General features: G+C 40.0%; 2 protein-coding genes across 2 annotated transcripts; both read right to left on the bottom strand.

Moving 5' to 3' along the window:
* Nucleotides 1-902: 902 nt before the first annotated feature.
* OVCH2 (ovochymase 2) lies at nucleotides 903-8124 on the bottom strand. Its single transcript, XM_045577871.1, has 7 exons — nucleotides 7988-8124; nucleotides 5574-5683; nucleotides 5245-5336; nucleotides 3369-3541; nucleotides 2935-3030; nucleotides 2525-2676; nucleotides 903-1915 (listed from the first exon to the last, which is right to left on the bottom strand). The coding sequence occupies exons 1-7, from the start codon at nucleotides 8073-8075 to the stop codon at nucleotides 1706-1708; spliced, it is 921 nt and encodes a 306-aa protein (XP_045433827.1). The 5' UTR covers nucleotides 8076-8124; the 3' UTR covers nucleotides 903-1705.
* Nucleotides 8125-14481: 6357 nt separating this feature from the next.
* On the bottom strand, nucleotides 14482-15563 carry LOC118713193 (olfactory receptor 10T2-like). The gene has a single exon (XM_036427590.2). The coding sequence runs from the start codon at nucleotides 15561-15563 to the stop codon at nucleotides 14595-14597; it is 969 nt and encodes a 322-aa protein (XP_036283483.1). The 3' UTR covers nucleotides 14482-14594.
* Nucleotides 15564-20437: the final 4874 nt, after the last annotated feature.

The raw sequence follows: 20437 nt of genomic DNA, 5'->3' as shown, positions 1-20437 counted from the left end.
CAAGGATCTGGCAAATGCTTGCTGAATTGAGAGGGAGCTCAGGATGGGAAATGGGAGGGAATCTGGGGCTCCAGCTGGGTGAAGAACTGCCCTGACCGGCAGGGAGTGTCTCTGGGTTTTCCAAGTGGTGGCTCTGTAACTAGTGAGTGAGGACAGCTCTTATAAAGGAAGACGTTTGATTATAAAGGGAACTGACGTATATCTGCTTCTGGGGGAGTGGACTGGAGAAATACCCACCTCTGGAGCTCTTTCTCTGTTTCCCTGGGGAAGAAAAAGAAAGATGCAATTCAAAGTTTGTGATATCCTAAACAGTATTTCAAGAAGTTAGCAACTCCTTGGCTTAAAAGTGCAGAGATTTTTTCAAGTCAATATGCAACTAATGAGAATCTAATCTATGGCAAGAACAGAGGGACAAGTTGACAAAGCAGAAAGTGGCCTTTTTTGTTTTAAGGAGATGATGTCACTCTGTTTATTAAGTAGGGGAATTAAGAGACAGGCCACGATTAGCTTGGAGGTTACACAGAGCTAGAAGAGGTCATCTGGACCACCCCTCTGGTTTTACAGGAGAAGGGAAGCTCAAGATGGAATAACTCACCACATCCACAAGAGCATTGTTGGGATAACTATTGCTTGAACTATGGGTGCAGGTACCAGTTAAGAAAACAATTAAGGTTGATTTGGAGGCAGAAATGAAGTTTCAGTTAACTCTCTGGTCAGACTAGTAGAAGGTATATGTAGACCCAGGCTTTTTCAGACTTACTGTACCTAGATCTGTATAAGGCAGTGGTTCTCAACCTTCCTAATGCCACGATCCTTTACTACAGTTCCTCATGTTGTGGTGACCCCCAACCATAAAATTATTTTTGTTGCTACTTCATCACTGTAATTTTGCTACTGTTATGAATCATAATGTAAATATCTGTGTTTTCCAATGGTCTTAGGTGATCCCTGTGAAAGGGTCATTCAACCCCCAAAAAGGTCGAGACCCACAGGTTGAGAACCGCTGGTATAAGGCCTTCTCAACCAGGGCATTGCTAACATTTGGGGCTGCATCATTTTTTTTCTGCGGGGCCTGTCTGTGCATTGTAGGAGGCTTAGCATCCATGGCCTCTATCCACTAGAAGCTAATGTCACTCCCTCCCATTCCCCTAGTGCAGTGGTCGGCAAACTGCGGCTCACGAGCCACATGCAGCTCTTTGGCCTGTTGAGTTTCTAGCAAAGGTCAGCTTAGGAGTACACTAAGTTAATAACAATGTGCCTATCTATATAGTTTAAAAAATTTGGCTCTCAAAAGAAATTTCAATCGTTGTGCTATTGATATTTGGCTCTGTTGACTAATGAGTTTGCCCACCACTGCCCTGTGTGACAACCAAAAAATATCTCCAGACATTGTCCCCTGTGCTCGATGACCACTGGTCTTTACAATTGCATGCTGAATCTTGCTAGCACAGTTGAGAAGTGGTGAATACACATCACCAGCTGACATAGTTTAAATTAAAGACAAATTTGAAAAGGCTAGGATGGATGCATTCATTTTTCATTGACTGTGTGCTTTACCACACACCATGCTTTCTTCTTGTTTTAGCCTTAGGAAATTCCGCAGTCCTGATGTGTTGCCCTGAGAACAGGAGCAGAGCCTGGCTGCGCAGTGGCCCTGACTTGCCTCGTCTCTGCTGAGGCCCTCTCTGGCCCTAGCTTCTTGACCTTAGGTACCAGCTGTATTACCAATGTGGATGTGTTTGCGGATCCAGGGAAGCACTTTACTAAGATCTGTGAAGATCCCAGGGGATCCTTGATCATCTTTTTGCACATTGTTTCTCCAGCCTCGACCACAGCCAGAACCCCAGGAAGTCACACCAGCAAGAGTCCAAGTCCCTTTCTTATTCCGGCACATGAGGGAACCTCCTGAATCTCCCTGGAGGGGGAAAAGCCTCTGTTACCATCACGATAAGTGACTGTGCCCCACAATGCTCACCCTTTCCCTCCATGAAGATGCTAGATAAGCACCAATGACATTTCTTCACTTCTCGGGCCTGGTAGAACAGGCAAGCGTAGTTCACAGTAGACCCTTGGGTATCATCAGAGCCTATCAGCTCCACCTCCTTCTCTGCATCCTAGGCTTTCATCACACAATCAGTGTCTTCCTGTTCCCATCTCGTCTTGCAGGCTCAAAGAAGTCTTGCCCAATAGTAAAAATGACCTCAGGTCTTGCCCAGCAGGAGGGATGGAAGGAAAGGAAAGTTCCTGTTATACATGAACCTGAAACTTATAGATAGGAAAGAGCCAGCCATTCTTCAGAGGTGGAGAACCCTGAGCTCATTATTGGCATTTTCTGTGACTCAGTCTTTTGGGAAAAGTGGAAGACCTCTTCTGCATTCTCACTCCCTGGTGTAAACAGTTCAAGCTGTCTCTTTATTTTGACTCAAACCTCTCCCGTCACTCTTGACTCTTCTTTTCAGAAGTCACTTCTTACAGCTGAGGGAAGCCCTGCCTGGGACCCATCAGCCCAGCTGTTCCCACCTACCTGACATGCATCTTTCCCTCCATCAAGAAAGCCCGTGCAGAGGAAGGTCTGCCCACTGATGGGTTTATTTAGGGTTAGCAGAGCTGCCACACACTCCTCCTGGGTCAAGATGGGCAGGTTCACTTCTTGCAAGACTTGCGGGAGGATGCCGCCTAGAACACACAGACACGAGAGCCCATGCAAGGCACTCTACTACCCTTTCTGAGTTGAAGGTGCCTTCCCCAGTCAGGTTTGTGTCTTTTGAAAAGGCCTGAACTTCTAAGTACATTTTTATATCCTCTTATTTTAAAACCTGTTTGCACAATTGTTTTCTTAAAAAAAAAAAAAAATAAGATTAACATTTGTATTTTTGGATTACCCAACAGAAAGTTCTGACATCTGGGTAAGGGCAGAGGCATAGAAGTTCTTACTTTCAGTCAGGCGGCCCCAGCCTGCAGTTGTGCAAATCAATCCAGCCTTAAATTGTTCTCCTGGCTCTGGAAGACACATGGGCCCCACAGATGGGCCTGAAAAAAGAGAAAGGCAGGGCATGGAGGAGAGGTCACCAGGTGCACTCACCCACTGGCATCTAGGTGGTCCCCCTAAGATCTTGTAAGAGTTGTGATATTTTTCCCTGACATTTCCAGGTGTCACCTGTCAGACAAAGCTAGACACTCTACATAATCCTATGTCTGAAGCTATAAGCAAAAGTGTTTCAGGTAGGGGACCCTCCACCCCCAACCCCTGTCTCTAAGTCCATGACCCAGAATTTCTGGGCATATTATGTACTATAAGGAATGTACTATAGAACAAGATTTATGGAGAACAGGGGATAGATAATTCAGGGTGAGCCTGAAATGTTTACCAAAATGGAAGGTGCCAGCCATCTTCAAAAGAGCAATGTCATAGTCCATTGGTTTTTTGATGGAGAATTGGGGGTGTATGATGATGCTTTCAATGGTGAGGGTTTGCTCTCCGGGCTCTTCATGGCTCAAATCATGTTTTCCAGCAGTAACATTCAAAGTCGAAGCACTATTTCTATTAAAGAGGAAGTAGTAGAATGAATTGATTTCATTGAGCCTCTGAATACAGTTGTAATGGTTGACAAACTGGCCTCTTCAAAATGGCATAGGTGGATAATGAGGGGTAGGAGGCTGCAGGACAGAGAAAGTGAGAATGATTCCCGCACTCTTGCTAAAAATGCAGAGGTTCTCAATTTGATTGGAGAATAGTAATGAATGGCCTCAGGAGTCAATGATGTAAGTGAGTGCTCTGCAATTTTATTTGTAAAATGTCTAAAGCTGTATATACTTTGTAATTCAGGGTTGTAAAGCTGTAGTGGACTTCATTTCGCTACCCTAGGTGGTTGGACTGGCCTCAGTATCAGCAAAGGACTTGTAAGCCCCACTAAGTATGTTGCTTTACTGTCAGAGAGCAAATGTAGAATGTATATTGTGAATGACATAACAGCACCATAATTCTGCTGTCCCAGAGAGCATGCACTCTCAGGACTTTGGACTGATTACACACAGTGGGAGGTGGGGATCTTCTCCCTACTTCCTTTACATTTAGAACTTAGAGACCTGGCATGGCATGAGAAAAACCATTCTATTTCCCTTCCTGAAGCAAAATTATCTGAAAGGAACGGGATGGGATGAATTGGGATGGATTAAGAGCTTTGGGTTTGCCATCTTTTGGATGGCAAACCCAAAGATATTATAAAAACCTGGGAAGGTCATACTTTTCTCTTGATATACTTTCCTGGCTCTTGGCTATATTAAGTACCCAACTTAACACATAGCAACTCCCTAACCTAGGCATCTGCCACATTAGAGGAATTATTAGGTGATTCTTCTTTAGACTGTCAACTCTCTGGGGGCAGGAATTATGTCTTACTCATCTTTGTATCTTTTATTAAAAAAGATATATTTTACTGATTTTTTTTACAGAGAGGAAGGGAGATGGATAGAAAGTTAGAAACATCGATGAAAGTGAAACATCAATCAGCTGCCTCTTGCACACCCCCTACTGGGGATGTGCCTGCAACCAGGGTACATGCCCTTGATCGGAATTGAACCTGGGACCTTTCAGTCCGCAGGCCAATGCTCTATCCACTGAGCCAAATGGGTTTCGGCTCATCTTTGCATCTTTGGTACCTACTAGCACCAAGTAAATATCCAGCAGATATTTGCAGATTTGAAATAGGGTAAATATGGGGACATGATCTTGATTGCAGTCTAATGAATACCAAGAACATTGGCAACAATAGAACATTTGAAACATACAGGAAAGTGGATTAAGGATGGAACTTGTTAGATTGAAGCTCATAGGGGCGGGATCAATATGAAAGATGTGAGAGCCATCTTTATGTTTTCCTGGCCTCTATTTGCTATTTTTTATATACTTCCTAAGACTCATAATGAACTGCATGATTTTTTTTCCCCACTGAAATTTAAGAAAACTAAGAAAGAACTTGCACAAATATATTTTTGTGATGCTTTTTCTCACTTGGATATTATACTTTATTAACATCCATTCATATTTAACTATTTCTGTAAGAGATTGTTTTTTACCAAGTTGAGTACCCTCTGACAAATCACTGAGCCCCATTTGTGTTATGCAATTAAGATGTTCTCTCACTATAGCATACATCACACAGTTCCTGTTTTAAAGTTATTGTTCTGATTCCCAGGGAAAAAGAGGTAATCTGACCCTTATACACGTGCTGGGCCTTCCCCTACCTGTTTGCAACGCAGTGAGCAGCCGTAATCACCCACTGTGGAGAGATGATGGTTCCACCACAGATATGTTTCTGCCTTCGTTTCAGAGACACCTGAATTGCAAAGACCTTAAATAAGCCAATAGTTCATGTAACTATTCTGGACATACCTTTTCTGCAATATAACTGGTCTACAGCATGAGGGACTTGAACCCCTGTACACACACTCATGGGATCTCTGATGCCGAGCTAGGCCAAAGGAGTACATTAGTGAGTAGCAGGTGATTTTGAAGTATCAAATCCCAAAACAGCTCATAATCTACCCACCAGGGAATGTTCTCAGAGACTCACCTGCCATGGGTAAGAGCCCTTTACCACTTGGCTTCCCCCAACAATGCGACTAAAATCATTCAAGTAATTCCAGGGCTGTGCCTTCACTAGACTCTGCCCACAAGAGGGAGCTGGAGAAATGAAAAGACAAAAATAAATAAATAAATAAATAAATAAATAAATAAATAGATAGCTTCTGGGATTGAGGGACACAGTGAAGTCTTATGAGCAAGAAAAACTGTAGGCCCTGGATCATGTAGAAAGGGTGGGGAACCTTTGTTTGGCCAAGGACCATTTGGATATTTATAACATCATTTCTGGGCCATGCAAAACTATAAACATAAAAATTAGACTGATGTGTGTGGTCAAACATTTATTAACTCAGCCCTAATGCCTTGGCAGGGTCAGACCAAATGATTTTGCAGGCCTTATTCAGACCACGGGCCTGAAAGTCCCCACCTCTGCCTTAGAAGCTCCTTGCAGTACTCTGTACTTCTGTGACATTAATTACATACATTATGGTTATTTCTGACCTTAAAATTATATATATATTTTAAAAGGAAGGGAAGGGAGAGAGATAGAAACACCAATTATGAGAGAGAATCATTGATCGGCTGCCTCCTGCAGGCCTCCCTGCTGGGGATCAAGCCTGCAACCTGGGCATGTGCCCTGGCCAGGAATTGAATCCTGACCTCCTGGTTCATAGGGCAGTGCTCAACCACTGAGCCACTCTGGCTGAGCTGGTTATGTCTGACTTTCAAGCTAACTAGACAGTGAGCTCCTCAAAGATATGAACTTAATCTTAGAGATACCTATATCCAACAATATCTAGCTCAGTTCCTGATACCTAGAAGTTGCTTAGTTAACTCCTTCACTAGGTGGATGATGCCATAGTCTGGCTTAGGTTGTAATTGTGTGTTCACCTTTTACTCCCTCGCAGGAGACTGAGTCTGAGACCATGGTGTGTGGTACCTGATTACACAGTTCGATAATAGATTTAATTCTTTCTGAGGGTAGAAAGTACCAGATTGTTCAAGGAGAGTGGAGAGAAGACTGTCCTGATTCACACGCCAGACTGGTGTTAGGATAGAAGCGTTGCCAGATAATGGAAGAAATAACGCTTTTGTCATTATGGAAAATATTTTGTCCCTGAAAACATTGCATTTACTTATTATCCTCAATATTTCTTGACTTGTCAGGTAAGAGAGGTATTAGATTAAAGATGTTTGCAGCTGCCAGGGATGGCAGATCATTCTTTTCTACATTTTCTAGGATGGCCTGGAAAGCCCTGCATCACAATCCCCACACTTCTTTGGCTACCTGAGTCCTCTAATTCTTATTCTTCAGCCTGGAGGTCACCTCAACTGAGAAGTCTTCATTGATTTCCTCGAGATGTGTTTTAAGTGTCTCTCTTCTTTAGTGTGTAGTACTCTTTTCTTTCCCCTTTTATAGTTTTGCCAAACAACCTTGTGATAGTGAATTGTTTGTCTGTCTCCCTCATTGGAGTCTGAACTACTCGAGAGAAAAAACAACACACTCTGTGTCTTTATTCATCTCTGCATTTCCAATATTTAGCACAATTCCTAGCACAGAGGAGACACTTAGAAAAGTTGGGTAGGTGAACATACGGTTTTCCTTGAGAACGTATCCTTCACAGCTATTTAGGTTAATATGTTAAAATATACAAAGCTCATTCAAATAACTTCTCATTTAACCCTCCATGTATGCCTATGAATTAAGCACTGCTACCCTTTTTAGAGATGGGAAAACAAAGAACCAAAGATATGCACAGCTAATTAATGACAAAGCACGGATATAACACTAAGCCTTTTGATTCCGAACCCATTGCAGCCATGACATCGGATCGAAAGCTTATTTTCTAACTGTTTCAGCTAAATGAAGTATCAATACCTCAGAAAGAAAATGTACTATATTATGAACTCATTGGAGCAAAGAGAGAAAACATGATGATTCTCAGAATTGGCACAAATCTGACTGTGGAGAAGCCTGCCAAGAACTGTTCTCAGCTTATGTTGCTTAAGGGAGAAAGAAAACATTTGTAATACACCACAGTGGGCATGCTTTATGCTTCCTAGCAAGGCAGTTTTCCAAAAAATTACAGATGCTTCAACAAGTATGCTGATTTCCAGAATTTGTTCTGTGAATGAGGATGGGGTTGTGCAACTTGTCCAAATAAGTGCACAGTCTAGGTCAATGCAACTTGTCCAAGTTATAGTCCATAAACGTTTTCCCCAGCTTTATATGCTAATTTTAGGAGAAAAGTTCAAAATAATTACAGGAAAGACAGTTAGGTCTCCAAAATATATTTGCTTCTTGGGTTTTCCCAAAGGAATATGGAGTAGAGTTATGATGCCCATTGACAGTGAAGGTTAGTCCTTCAGACAAGGTAAATAAAGGGTTCGTTTGAAACTTACCTTTGGAAAGAGAGAGAGTTGCAGATTTACCTTGTTCCAAACAGATCATTCCCAGTAGTAAAAACAGTTTATTCTTACTCATAGGCATTTTGAGATTCAGAGTTTTTTCCTGGCATTTTAAAGAGACCAAAGATAATCAAACAAAATAGAAAGCCTTGTGAGACCAGCAGTACCAGCAATAAGCCCATTGAAAAGGAGGTTATTCATTAACCAAGACTTGAGGCATTCAACCATGTCCATATGATGTTTCTGAATGTGGTTTCTTGCAAAGATCTTTGTAAGATGTGGGAGTCAACCACAGAAGCATAGTCTTGTTCAAGCCATATTACATGTCCCATTACATTTGCATCAATTTGTTGCTTCCCAGAGCGTATCTGGCTAGCTAAGTGGTTGGTATCTAAGTAATGGTTTGCAAACATTACTTATTTCTTAGTACAAGTTACTGCTTTCTACAAGAGGGTTGGACATCAAAGTTGTCCTTGTTTGCAAAGATAGACTGGACTACATGCTCGCAAACAACCCAGGAGAATATGCTAAGCCATTTTTCTTTTTCGTATTATCCAAGGGTAAATGAATAGTTATAAGCATGTGTTAGAAAAGGAGAGGAAAGATAAATTGGTGGGACAGTCAGAAGTCAGGAGACTAGACAGTCACTTCGGGTACTGTCCATTGGGGTATCTGTGAACCTGCATTCTCTCACTATTGTTTTGTATTTACCGGAGGCAAACACTAAGTCTCCTTCACTGAGACACTTGGCAGCTGATGCAGTTGATGTGGCATGGGAGGTGGCTCTGATTATGTGCAAGCCTTCTTCCCTGGCTGAGTTTGTGACACATTGTCAGTGTGTGAGAAACAGCTATCGATTGGCCAGTGCTATCTATGACCACATAGGAATAGGCATGAAAAGCAGGAAATGCCAAGGCTGAGTGAATTAAATTGCGGATCACTTTGACAGAAAAAGCATCATGGGTTCTTCTGCAGCTTCCTAAAGAATGACTAAATATGAACCACAGGATGGTTGTTCTAGGTCAGTGGTCGGCGAACGGCGACTAGTGAGCCACATGCAGCTCTTTGGCCCTTTGAGTGTGGCTCTTTCACAAAATACCTTGGCCTGGGCGAGTCTGTTTTGAAGAAGTGGTGTTAGACGTTTAAGTTTAAAATTTTTGGCTCCGAAAAGAAATTTCAATCGTTGTACTGTTGATATTTGGCTCTGTTGACTAATGAGGTAGCCAACCACTGTTCTAGGTCATAGCTGCTTCTCAGAAATATCACAGATGATCAAAGCATAGCCCCACTAATTATGTTGATCCAAATAAAGTCTCAAATCTAATTAGATCTGCGCATTGCGGTGCTTATATGCAAATAATGAAGAGAATAAATGAAGCCCACTGAGGCCTTAATGAGTATCTCAGGCAGCATACTGGTGTAGGTACATGTGAATACCCCTACTTTTCTCAGTCTCATTGGATTTCCTCTCATTGGATTTTCAGTGGAATGTTAGCAAACCTGTGTCTATCTGATGCTGAGGTACTTAAGGTCTTATATGCCAAATGGTCCTAAATCCAGCACAAATAAGCCCTATATTAAAGAGATGATTCCTAGAGTCTGTCCCCTTATAATATTTGACCAGCAAGTAGTGTTTATTATTGATTTTTAAATGTCCTTTGCATATGTCATTGCTTATTTGAAGTATAGTCTCAGCTATGGATTTTTCATTTATTGTCATCCATTGTAGGTGTTCTAACACAACGTCTCATTTAACAGTGACCTTGAGAGGCAAATGTTATTATTGTATCATTTTTTAAAATAAGGAAATTGGGTTTCGGAAGTGTTAAGTAACTTTTCTAGATCACCCAGCTATCAAGTGGCAGACGTGAAATTTATCCCCCAGAACTTTGGGCTCTGAAATCTTGTTTTGCTTTTATTACGGCATTGTGTGTATGCTTTCCAAATCATACTGGCACTCATATCATATTTTGAATTTGAGTCTTTCTTGTAGATATTTTCTTATAAAAATACAAGATCTATTCTAGATTTCTGTCTTTCAACCTCTGATGCAATCCTATGGACTAATAATTGAAGCCAGAAACTGATTAAATGCATTAGTTTGATGACCACTAGAATACAAGTTTTTCATAATGAAAGTGATGAAGGATAAGGTTCTGATAGTAATTTACCTGCACATATTGTAAAAACATTTTTAATGTTGACATCCTTTAAAAAATAGCAAACATTCCATTGGGCATTTCAGGAGTCAACAGGTAGCTGAGGACATTCCTTTAAAAAACAATAGCATTTCTTCTCTCTCAGGTAGCAGGCTTACGATATTTGATAGTACTACTTCCAAAGTATTATTAGATTTGATAGTTATTTTTTATTTAATGGTATTTATTCTTTTCATTTTTTGTACTTCCTTTTTCAGTGGTCTGGCTTCTCTCTTACTGAGATTCTGGGTTGACCTCAAAAGTACGTGTTGTTACAGTTTTGTTGAGCTTCTCATTTTTAAAATCTTATGTTAACATTGTCATTACATTTCTCAATAGTTTCCCAGCACTATTTATTGAAGAGGTTTTCCTTTCTCCATTGTTGTTTTTGGCTCCTTTGTTGAAAATTAGTTTCCCGTGTATGTGTGGGTTTATTTCTGGGCTCTCAATTATGTTCCATTGGTCTGTGTGTCTGTTTTTCTGCCAATATCATACTGTTTGGATTATTGTAGCTTTGTAGAATAATTAGAAGTCAGGGTGTATGATACCTCCACCTTTGTTCCCCCCCCCCTCAGTTTTCCTTTGACTATTTGAGGACTTTTATAGTTCTATATAAATTTGAATACTTTTGTTCTAAGTCTGTGAAAAATAACATTAATGGGGATTGCATCAAATGTGTATATCAGTTATGTAATATGGCCACTTTAACAATGTTAATTTTTCCAATCATTGAACAAGGCATATCTTCCCATTTCTTTATGTGTTATTTGACCTTATTTCTAGGATATAGTGATTACTCCAAGGGTGTGGTCCCTCACCACTCTCAAATATAAAAGCATAGGATATTATGGTCCCCTTTACCTCAAATGGCCTCTCTAACAAATTCTATCAAACCAGAACTGGAAAATGCCGAAGTCGCTGCTAAAACCTTTAGCCTCCCACAGGCTGATTTCCACCAGTGTTTTGATATCACACCAGCCCATGTGTAATTTTTTTTCTAATAAATCTTTATTGTTCAGATTATTACAGTTGTTCCCTTTTTTTCCCCCCATAGCTCCCCTCCACCCAGTCGCACTCCACCTTCTGCCCTTATCCCACCTTCTGCCCTTACCACCCCCCCCCACCCGCTGTTCTTATCCATAGGTATACGATTTTTGTCCAGTCTCTTCCCACCCCCCCACACCTCCTACAACCCTTTCCCCCAAGAATTGTCAGTCCACTCCCTTTCTATGCCCCTGATCCCATGTGTAACTTAATGAGAAATTACACATGGAATTTCAGGCTCATATCACTACAGTTTTGTTTTGTTTTTCTTTTCCAGCATCTTGGCCTCTCAAGTCTTAGCTGCCTTGGCATCTTTGACCTCAGACTTCCATGCACTCACCTAGCACACTGCCAAAAGCCCCAGGCTGTATCTTTTAGTTCAATCTCTATTCCTCATGAAATCACTTGGCAAATGCATTTGTTTTTGAGGCGTAAAGAAGGTTCGCTGGGGAAATGACATTTAAATGGAGACAGAGAGGAAAATAGGAATGAAGTGGTCACTGAGAGTTGGAAATGCAGTTGCAGAAACTTCGGTGGGTGGGCGAAAGTAGTGATGTGGGAGGTTGAACTAATGATCCTTAACCAAAGTACAGTGTCTGGTACAGGGCAAGCATTTAACAACTGCCTTTGGGTTAAATATTAACTCTAATTCAATGAATATTTATTTCATGTATCCTTTATTCTTAGCTCTAGGTTATTAACTGAGGAAACAAAATTGAATATATCATGTGCTTTTCTTTCAAGAAGTTAAGAATAATCAAAGGAATGCTTCTTTAAAAAAATTGGTTCCCATCCAGCTGGCATGAATAAAGTGCTAGTTGCCATATTTTTAATTTCTTAAAAAAAATTCATGTTTCATTTTTAACAAAAACTGCATATATTTAAGACATACAAGTTGATGTTTTGACATACATGTATATAGTGAAATAATTAATGTAGTTACCCTAATTAACGTACCCATCTCTTTTCATAGTTACCTTTTTTTTGAGGGAGGTGGTATTGTGAGAGCACCTGAAATTTATTTTCTTGGCTAATTTCCAATATAAAATACATTGTTAACTACAGCTATCATGTTGTACATTAGCTCTCTAGAGCTTAATCATCCTACAAAACAGCAGCTTTGTACCCTTTGACCAACATCTCCCCGTTTCCCTTACCTCCCCAACCCTGGTAACTACTATTCTACTCTCTGCTTCTATGAGTTTGACTTTCTCAGATTCCACATATAAATGAGATCCTACAGTATCTTTCTTTCTGTGTCTGCCTTATTTCCCTCAGTACAATGTCTCCAGAAATATCCATCTTGTCCCAAATGACAAGATTTCCATCTTTCTTAATGGCTGGATAATAGTCCATTGTGTACATATACATGATCATGTGGTTCTTATCTCTCATTCTGTTAATGTGGTATATCACATAGAGTGATTTGCATATGTTAAACTAACGATGCATCCCAGGGATAAATCCTATTTGATCACAATTGAGACTTAATGAAATGAAACAGTTTATGGTAATTATATGAGGAGGTAGAAAATGTCACACTACGCAGGGGATATTTGTGAAAGTGGAATGGTGAAGATTGTGGAATGGATGGTCAGAGTACATCTAGGCAAATCTGAATTCAGTGTTGAACAAAAATGGGACCTGGCGACTCAGTAGGTTCTGACCACTGTAATCAGTGAAGCTATGATCAGAATCTAGGTTGCAAGCCCTTGGGCAGCTGTCCTCACCTAGATTCACCCCAGCGCAATGCCGTGCTTCTTGTCTTTGGAATCTTCTTTCTTTCTGGGGTTTCTCCTAATATGTCTTACTTTCACTTTGGAATATTCTATCTCCCACTCGTCAACTTTTCACAGTGTACATTCCCTATCTCTTTATCTTAACTAAACCTGATCGCCTGGAATGGGTACCTATGCTTCTCGGCTCTTTTGAAGAGAAGTTGCCTACTCCCCTCCTCTAAAACACTATTGTGTTGACATTCTCCTAGCTCCTTACCATATTTCTAAATCATTGGTTTGCAATCTTCATGGCAAAAACAGTTTACTCACTGGCACCAGTGTTACCAGCTATGAAACAGCATGCTATTGTTTCAGAGTCCTTTACTGACCACCAAGTTTCCTTTCCTCATTTGTTAAAGACTTTGCCACTGGCCGAAGCCGGTTTGGCTCAGTGGTAGACCGTCAGTCAGTCTGCAGACTGAAAGATCCCAGGTTCGATTCTGGTCAAGGGCATGTACATTGGTTGCGGGCACATCCCCGGTAGGGGGTGTGCAAGAGGCAGCTGGTCGATGTTTCTCTCTCATCAAAGTCACTAGCTCTCTATCCCTCTCCCTTCCTCTCTGTAATAAATCAATAAAAATATATTAAAAAAAAAAAAAGGCTTTGCCACTGGCTTCTTGATCCTTTAACCATTTCACTTCCTCAGTCCTGGTAACTTCACACAATGTGGATGTTACCATTGGACAGTGTGACCTCAAAATGCTAGACCTCCTACAGCCTTTATTATCTTCCACAATCCATATGTGAACTTTACTACAATCACCTCAATTAGATTCAATTATATACTAAACCTTCCACCTCTGTTTTCATAAATTAGGAGCTATTTATCTTTACATATGTTCTAACTTAAATAGCATTTCAGTTATTGCTTTTTGAGGACTTGAAGAGGCAATTATGAAACCATCTAGCCTACTCCTTTGGCAGCTCTTTGGCAGACTGGTCTATATTTTTCTTGGAACTTGGTATGTTAAAAATGCCTATTTCGTTTCCAGTAACTTTCATCAGTTTATATTTATAGATATTCACCCATTCCCACCTAGTTTCTAATTTTCTTTGAATAGAGTTGAAAAGATAATTACTTAAAATTCTTCAAAATGTCTTGGTATTGTGATCTTTCATTCATTGCAAGTCTAAATTTGTGTTTCTCCTTCTTAGGTGAATTGATGATCTTTCCTTTCCTTCTTTCTCTCCCAGTCTGTATCTACCTCTTTCATTCTTCTTTTTCTTTTTAGAATAATTTTCCTTCTCCCCCAAAGGCAACCAAAATTATGAAAATACAGTGTTCCAAACCATCTCAGATATTTTTGCTACATACATATGTGCTGTGTGTGTGTGTGTGTGTGTGTGTGTGTGTGTGTATATATATATATATATATATATATATATATATATATATATATATATATATATAAACATTTTACAATATTTAAAAACTACATCCTGTTTGTGGTAGAAAAGGAATGAGATCAGGGCAAATCAGGCAATTAGAACACACTTTAATTGCTTTATACATAGAGTGCTGATATTTATTAAAGGTACTCTACTTTCTCCATTTTTATTTATCAGTGCTCTGTGAATGTTTTAAGAAGTGCCCAGCATTCTTTTACTTACCATCTGTGAGAAAAACCTACAGACATTGTCTCGTACTTTCCTTAGAGCTATTTGCATTTCTTTATTTCTTAGACTGTAAACTATGGGATTAAGCAGAGGCGTCACCACTGTATATGTCACTGCCATCAGCATATCTTCACTGGACGAATCACTGTCCTTGGGTCTCAAATAGACAAAGCCAGCAAATCCATAGTGTATGCACACTACAGTGAGGTGAGAGGAGCAAGTATAAAAGGCCTTATACCTCCCCTTTGCAGAGGGCATCTTCACAACGGTGGACACGATGAAAACATAGGAAATCATAATTAAAATGAAGCTGCCCACCAACACAAAGGCAATGAATGCAAGAAGGATCATTTTCTGGAAAAACGTGTAATCACAGGCAAGGGAGACCACCGGTGCGATGTCACAAAAGAAGTGCTGGATGGTGCTGGCGTCACAGAAAGACAAGTTGAATACTATGAGGACAATGCACAACGACGCCACAATCCCAGTGACAGAAGAGGCCATCATGAGCTGCAAGCAGACCCTGTGGGTCATGAGGATGGGGTAGCGCAGTGGGCTGTGAATGGCAGTGTAACGGTCATAGGACATGGCGGCCATGATGAAGCAGTTATTGCCCGCCAAGCCGAGGAAGAAGAACATCTGTGTGGCGCACTCGGGAAGAGAGATGGTCTTGCTGTCTGAGAGCAGATCCACCAGCATTCGGGGGATGGTGACCAGGGTGGTACAGGTTTCTGAAAAGGACAGGCCAGAGAGGAAAAAGTACATGGGGGTATGAAGGTTGTAACTGAGCTTTATGGCCACCATGATGGACACATTTGCAGTGAGGATAGTCACATGGGAGAAGAAGACCAGCACAAAGAGGAGACCCTGCAGGTCTGGGAGACTGGAAAACCCCCGCAGGATGAATGTGCTCACTGTGGTTCGATTGCCCATCATCTAGGATGTTCAGTACCTTTCTGCCACAGAGGCAGATATTCTTGAGTCAAGACTCTGATGAGATTATAAAGAGCACTGATGTCATCAAGGATCCCTTGGCAATGGCAAGACAACTCTCAGTGAGAGACCCTGAGAAACAGGAATTAAATACTCCTTGTTGAATTCAAGGTCAGGACTCAGACTGATGAGAAAGATTCTAGTTAGGCGATTCTGTATAAATGTCATAAAGTCTGCCTGAATTTTTCCTGGGAACCCCCTCATTTATCTCTCCTTTATCTCCTCTGCAGTCAAAATCTGCACAAAAGAAGATGAAAAATAATTGTTTTCCTACCTACAAGAGGGGTAGCAGGTGTAACATTTTTGCATGTGATCTAGTTATAGTCTGGCACACAGAAGTGGATGGCAATGTTGACTCAATGCAAGTTTAATAAGTAAGAAAATGTTTTTGAATGGCTTCCAATCCTTCTTGGAAAGTAGTCCTATCCTCAGAGGTGCTCCCCAGGAGGCAGTGGCTGGTTGGCTAACAAGTAGGCCACCATGAACTGACCTAATAAATGAATTTACTGTTGAAGTTTGTACTGGTTTTCTCTCCATGAGAATAAGATAAGGCTGAAGGTGTTCCATAAGTGTCTCCCATTCATGCAGATCTTGAAGGCAAAATGGTATGGAGAGACCATCTCCATCCTCTTAGATGGCTCATTTGTGTTCATGATGTCAGGATTAATTCTTGAACTCTCAGGAGAATTGTCAGGTTATTTTCTAGTGGAGAGGGCTGCTTTGAAGTGCAGCTCTTATCCGAGTTTAAGTTCCTCTGGTCATTTTCATGAGTTCATCCATTCTGCTGCGAGCGTGGTGACATCATGAAGGACAGGGATTTTCCAAACAATATGTGGTTTGGTTTCAGACACTTTTGTTAAGGGAGGAAAGGAAAACAATGAGAAGACATAGCCATGGAGTTAATGGTTGAGGAAAGAATGGTAGTGACACATTGGGATTTTGTAAGATCTATAAAGCTTAAATAAAATACACCTTTAGCTGAAAAGTTTGTGTGTTCTTTATGAATTACCGGGCAAAATTTACACAAAGAGGCATGTCAAGTAACCAGTATTAACTCAATATCTGGCATGTGCTGGTCAATATGCTGTGTGTTTGATAGAATCTTCTCCCTAAATTTCTTCCAGCAACTCTGCATAATAAGCATTTCAATCCTGATGTTACAGAAATTAATACTTGGGTACAGGTTACTTAATTGACTACCCAAAGCCAGTGCATTAATCCCACAAATATTTATTTAATGTCTGTGATGTGTTAGTCAATCACATATGTGTGAAATGTAACATGGGACAAGACATATAACCTCTCCTATCTCAGATAGAGAAAAGTGCCATCAAGAGAATCAAATGAAAGTTATATGACAGTGAGGGACTAAATGGCTATTTTGAACTGTAGAATCAGGAAAGCTCTTTCTAAGGAACTTACCCTTACTTTGTGATTGAAATGCAGTAAGATCTAGGTGGGGAAACAACACCAGAAATAGCTGGTGCAAATATCTCACAGTGGGAATGAGCGTGACCTGTTCAAGGTATATGAAGACAATCAGTGTATCCAGAACACCTGTCTCATGCGTCATCTTAAACACCCTGTGAGAGAAATAGTAATATTGTGCCCATAATTGAGATAAGGAAACCATGGCTTAGCAACTTACTTTGTGAAGGTGATAAAGTTTGTTGATAAATTTTGTGTTCACATTTGATTGCATTATGATGACGTTTTTAACGTCTGACTGCTTTACTAGTCAAAGCAGAAGGCTGTTTTACCAATTTGTCCACGTACTTGCAACATAACCTGGTAAATATAAGCATTTGTGTCATGAGAGTTCAACAAATAAATGGGGTGCCATCTTCCCCAGGAAGCCTCACTGGTTTTTTTCTTAGGCGCATTGACTAGTTCTTCCCAACTATGTTGTTTTCTCTCTTTAGCCTTTACCTAATTTGGACAGGTGCTAAAGGTTGTTTATTGGCTGTCTCCTTCAATACATTTCAATACCCATTAAGATATAGTCACATCGCCTAGCAATATGATAACTACATATTGACATTTAATACGTACTTATTTAATGAATAATGCATAAACTCTCAGAGTGGTATTCTTGGAACAAAGCAAAAAAGACTAGTGTTTCTGATCTAAACAATAAGCTTCATTTTCTGTAGCATAAAATGTTATCTGATTGCCATGACTTCAGGTAACACTAAGGAGCATAGTGAGATCACCAGGGCAGTATTCTTGAAAATTATATATTCTAATTACAAGGCCAATCTTTCAAAGAAGAGAAAAGAAAAACTTCAGGAGAAATTGGTATGTTTAGGTTTAGAAAATCTCATTGAGATTCTATTACTTCCTTTTTTTCATTTGTATTGATAATAAATATGACTTTTCCTCATAATGCTCAAGGGAACAAGTGATTGGGAATATGTTAATATGGCATCATTCCCATTGCTTCTGAGGGACAGAGTTTGAGGGAGATGTTTTCTGGCCCAGTATTTTGTGATAAATTCACCCTCAATTAGGATATACACTTCTGTAGACTGAAAGGGCCAATAATTGATTTCTTTCCCTGGCAACTTTGTTATTCAGTTCACTCATGCTCCACCCTTGCTGAGAGATCTAGGGAATTAGTATGTCTGATTTCTTTGAGATATCATCAGTGGAGACCTACAGGAATTTGAGGCTGCTTCTTGATACTAAACCACATTGCAGACTGTTTTATCCAGTCACCATATCAAAACCCTGAACAGTGGACATTGTAAACCTATCTACCTCCCAGGAGACCATCATGCCACTCATTATTCCATACCAGACTGAACTGGAGGGGTTTTCTGGCAGCTACACTTAATTTCAGGGCATGGAGCAATGTTCGAAGGTGGAGCAACGGGGGAATTTATCACCAAGTCTTTGGGAAAGTACATTCAGCTTTCTTTCAACCCAACCAGAATAAACATCAGCTTTGAGTCAGATTTTCTACAATTTTCAAAAAAGATACAGTAATCATCTCTTATCCATGGGATTATATATCAAGATCGCTAGTGGATGCCTGGAATTACAGATAATACTCAAGCTTATATATATAATATATTGGGTTTTTTCCCTCTGCATACATACTTTTTCATATAAAGGAAGTGCTTATGACTTCTTGTTAGCATTTTGGAATTGCTACCATCACTATTTTGTGCTTTGGGGCCTTTATTAAATAATATGTGGGTTATTTGAACACAAGCACTATGGTACTGTGCCAGTCAGATTGATAACAAAACAGCTACTCAGTGACTAACTGGGGTGAGGAGTAGCGCAAATACAGTGTGGGTATGCTTCATATCCTGGACTGGACAGAGTAGGACAGTGCAAGACTTCATCATGCAACTTGGAATGGCCCACAATTTATTAAGAATTTTATATATCTTGAATTTTCTACTTAGTATTTTCAGATCACAGTTGATACAGGGTGGGAAAATAAAGACTATGTTTTATTGGAGTTATAGGAATGAATTCTGATAGAAAGTTTAACAATTTATGTATATTAGAGGTTTATGAGGCTCATATTTTTTTCTGATTTACATGGCTTTCTAAGTTCATATATATGTATAAGCTTATTTCCTTAGTTCTTACAGTGAGGCTGTATTAGAGCCATCACCAAAGGATTGCTTGTTGTTTTATAAACCACAAGTGCATGATTTTGAAGTCGTAGTGAGTGGTCAAAGGAAAAATGCAGGTGGAGGGGACACAAATAATCAAACTGCCCATATTTTACTGTGAAATTTACAATTAAATAATGAGTGAAATATGGAAAATGCAAAAGGATTTTATACATGTTTTTCTTGACTCCTCCCTGCTTAATTCTTGTGATACAATGCAGTCACTTAATTAGCCTTGATATTAGACCAGGAATGATTTTATAATGGAATAGGGAATTGAGCAGAATTAGAGGGACCTGTGTTCAAATCCAAGCTCTGCTTCTATTGCATACAAATTACATACAGTAATTTAATCTCCGTGATAACCACTTTTCTCCTGTGTAACATGGTTCTACATATACTTTCTTTCAAGGTTACAATGCTGTGCATACAGACCTGTCAGATATTAAATGCTCCGAACCTGCTAGTCCTATTCCCATTTGCTAAAACATCACATGGTTTATAGACTTTTCCTACAGGTGCCCAGCAGTACTTACCTGCTCACAGTTGCCTGGAACACAGTATGCGTTCTTCTGCTTAGTCAGCTGTGTGAAGTCGAGCCCTCTTGGCACACTTTGCTTTGTACTAGAGTTTGCAGTCCTGTCCTGTTTGCAGATTTCTAACCTCATCAGTTGCTATTGTCTAATTATTTCAAGAATAGGGAAACAATAGCATTCATCTTTAGTCCAACTATATTCTCGATATTTTCAATACATTATAACTGACAATTAACACCCACAGCAACTTGGTTATTAGAGATGGAGCACAATGTTCATGGGAAATTGAAATATAAAATAAAATTCCATTTTATGTCAAGGAGAAGTCACTTCCAATTTCTTAAAAAGACAAACCATTAATCTATATAAGGAACTCATTGCTCATGCACCGTCTTCTACAGTTCTTTCTGCAGTTTTATTTAGGGATAAGTTTTTAAGCCATTTTCCCCTTTGAATCTCTGTGACATGCTCAGTCTGTGTCTGAGGTTATGAAGTTCCTTATAATGATAGGGTAGAATCTTTTCTATTTCTTATGCCTAGAGCTGAGTTTCCTGTGAATTCCAGTGAGAATTTTGTCACCTGAGACCATTACCCTCGGCACCACTTGAAGTTTCTTCCTCTCCATTAGTCGCCAGGAAGATTGTCC

Source organism: Pipistrellus kuhlii, unplaced genomic scaffold (assembly GCF_014108245.1).
Source record: "Pipistrellus kuhlii isolate mPipKuh1 unplaced genomic scaffold, mPipKuh1.p scaffold_m20_p_9, whole genome shotgun sequence".
NCBI lineage: Eukaryota > Metazoa > Chordata > Mammalia > Chiroptera > Vespertilionidae > Pipistrellus > Pipistrellus kuhlii.
The sequence above is the reverse complement of the archived record's forward strand: the minus strand, read 5'-3'. Positions and strand labels throughout refer to the sequence as shown.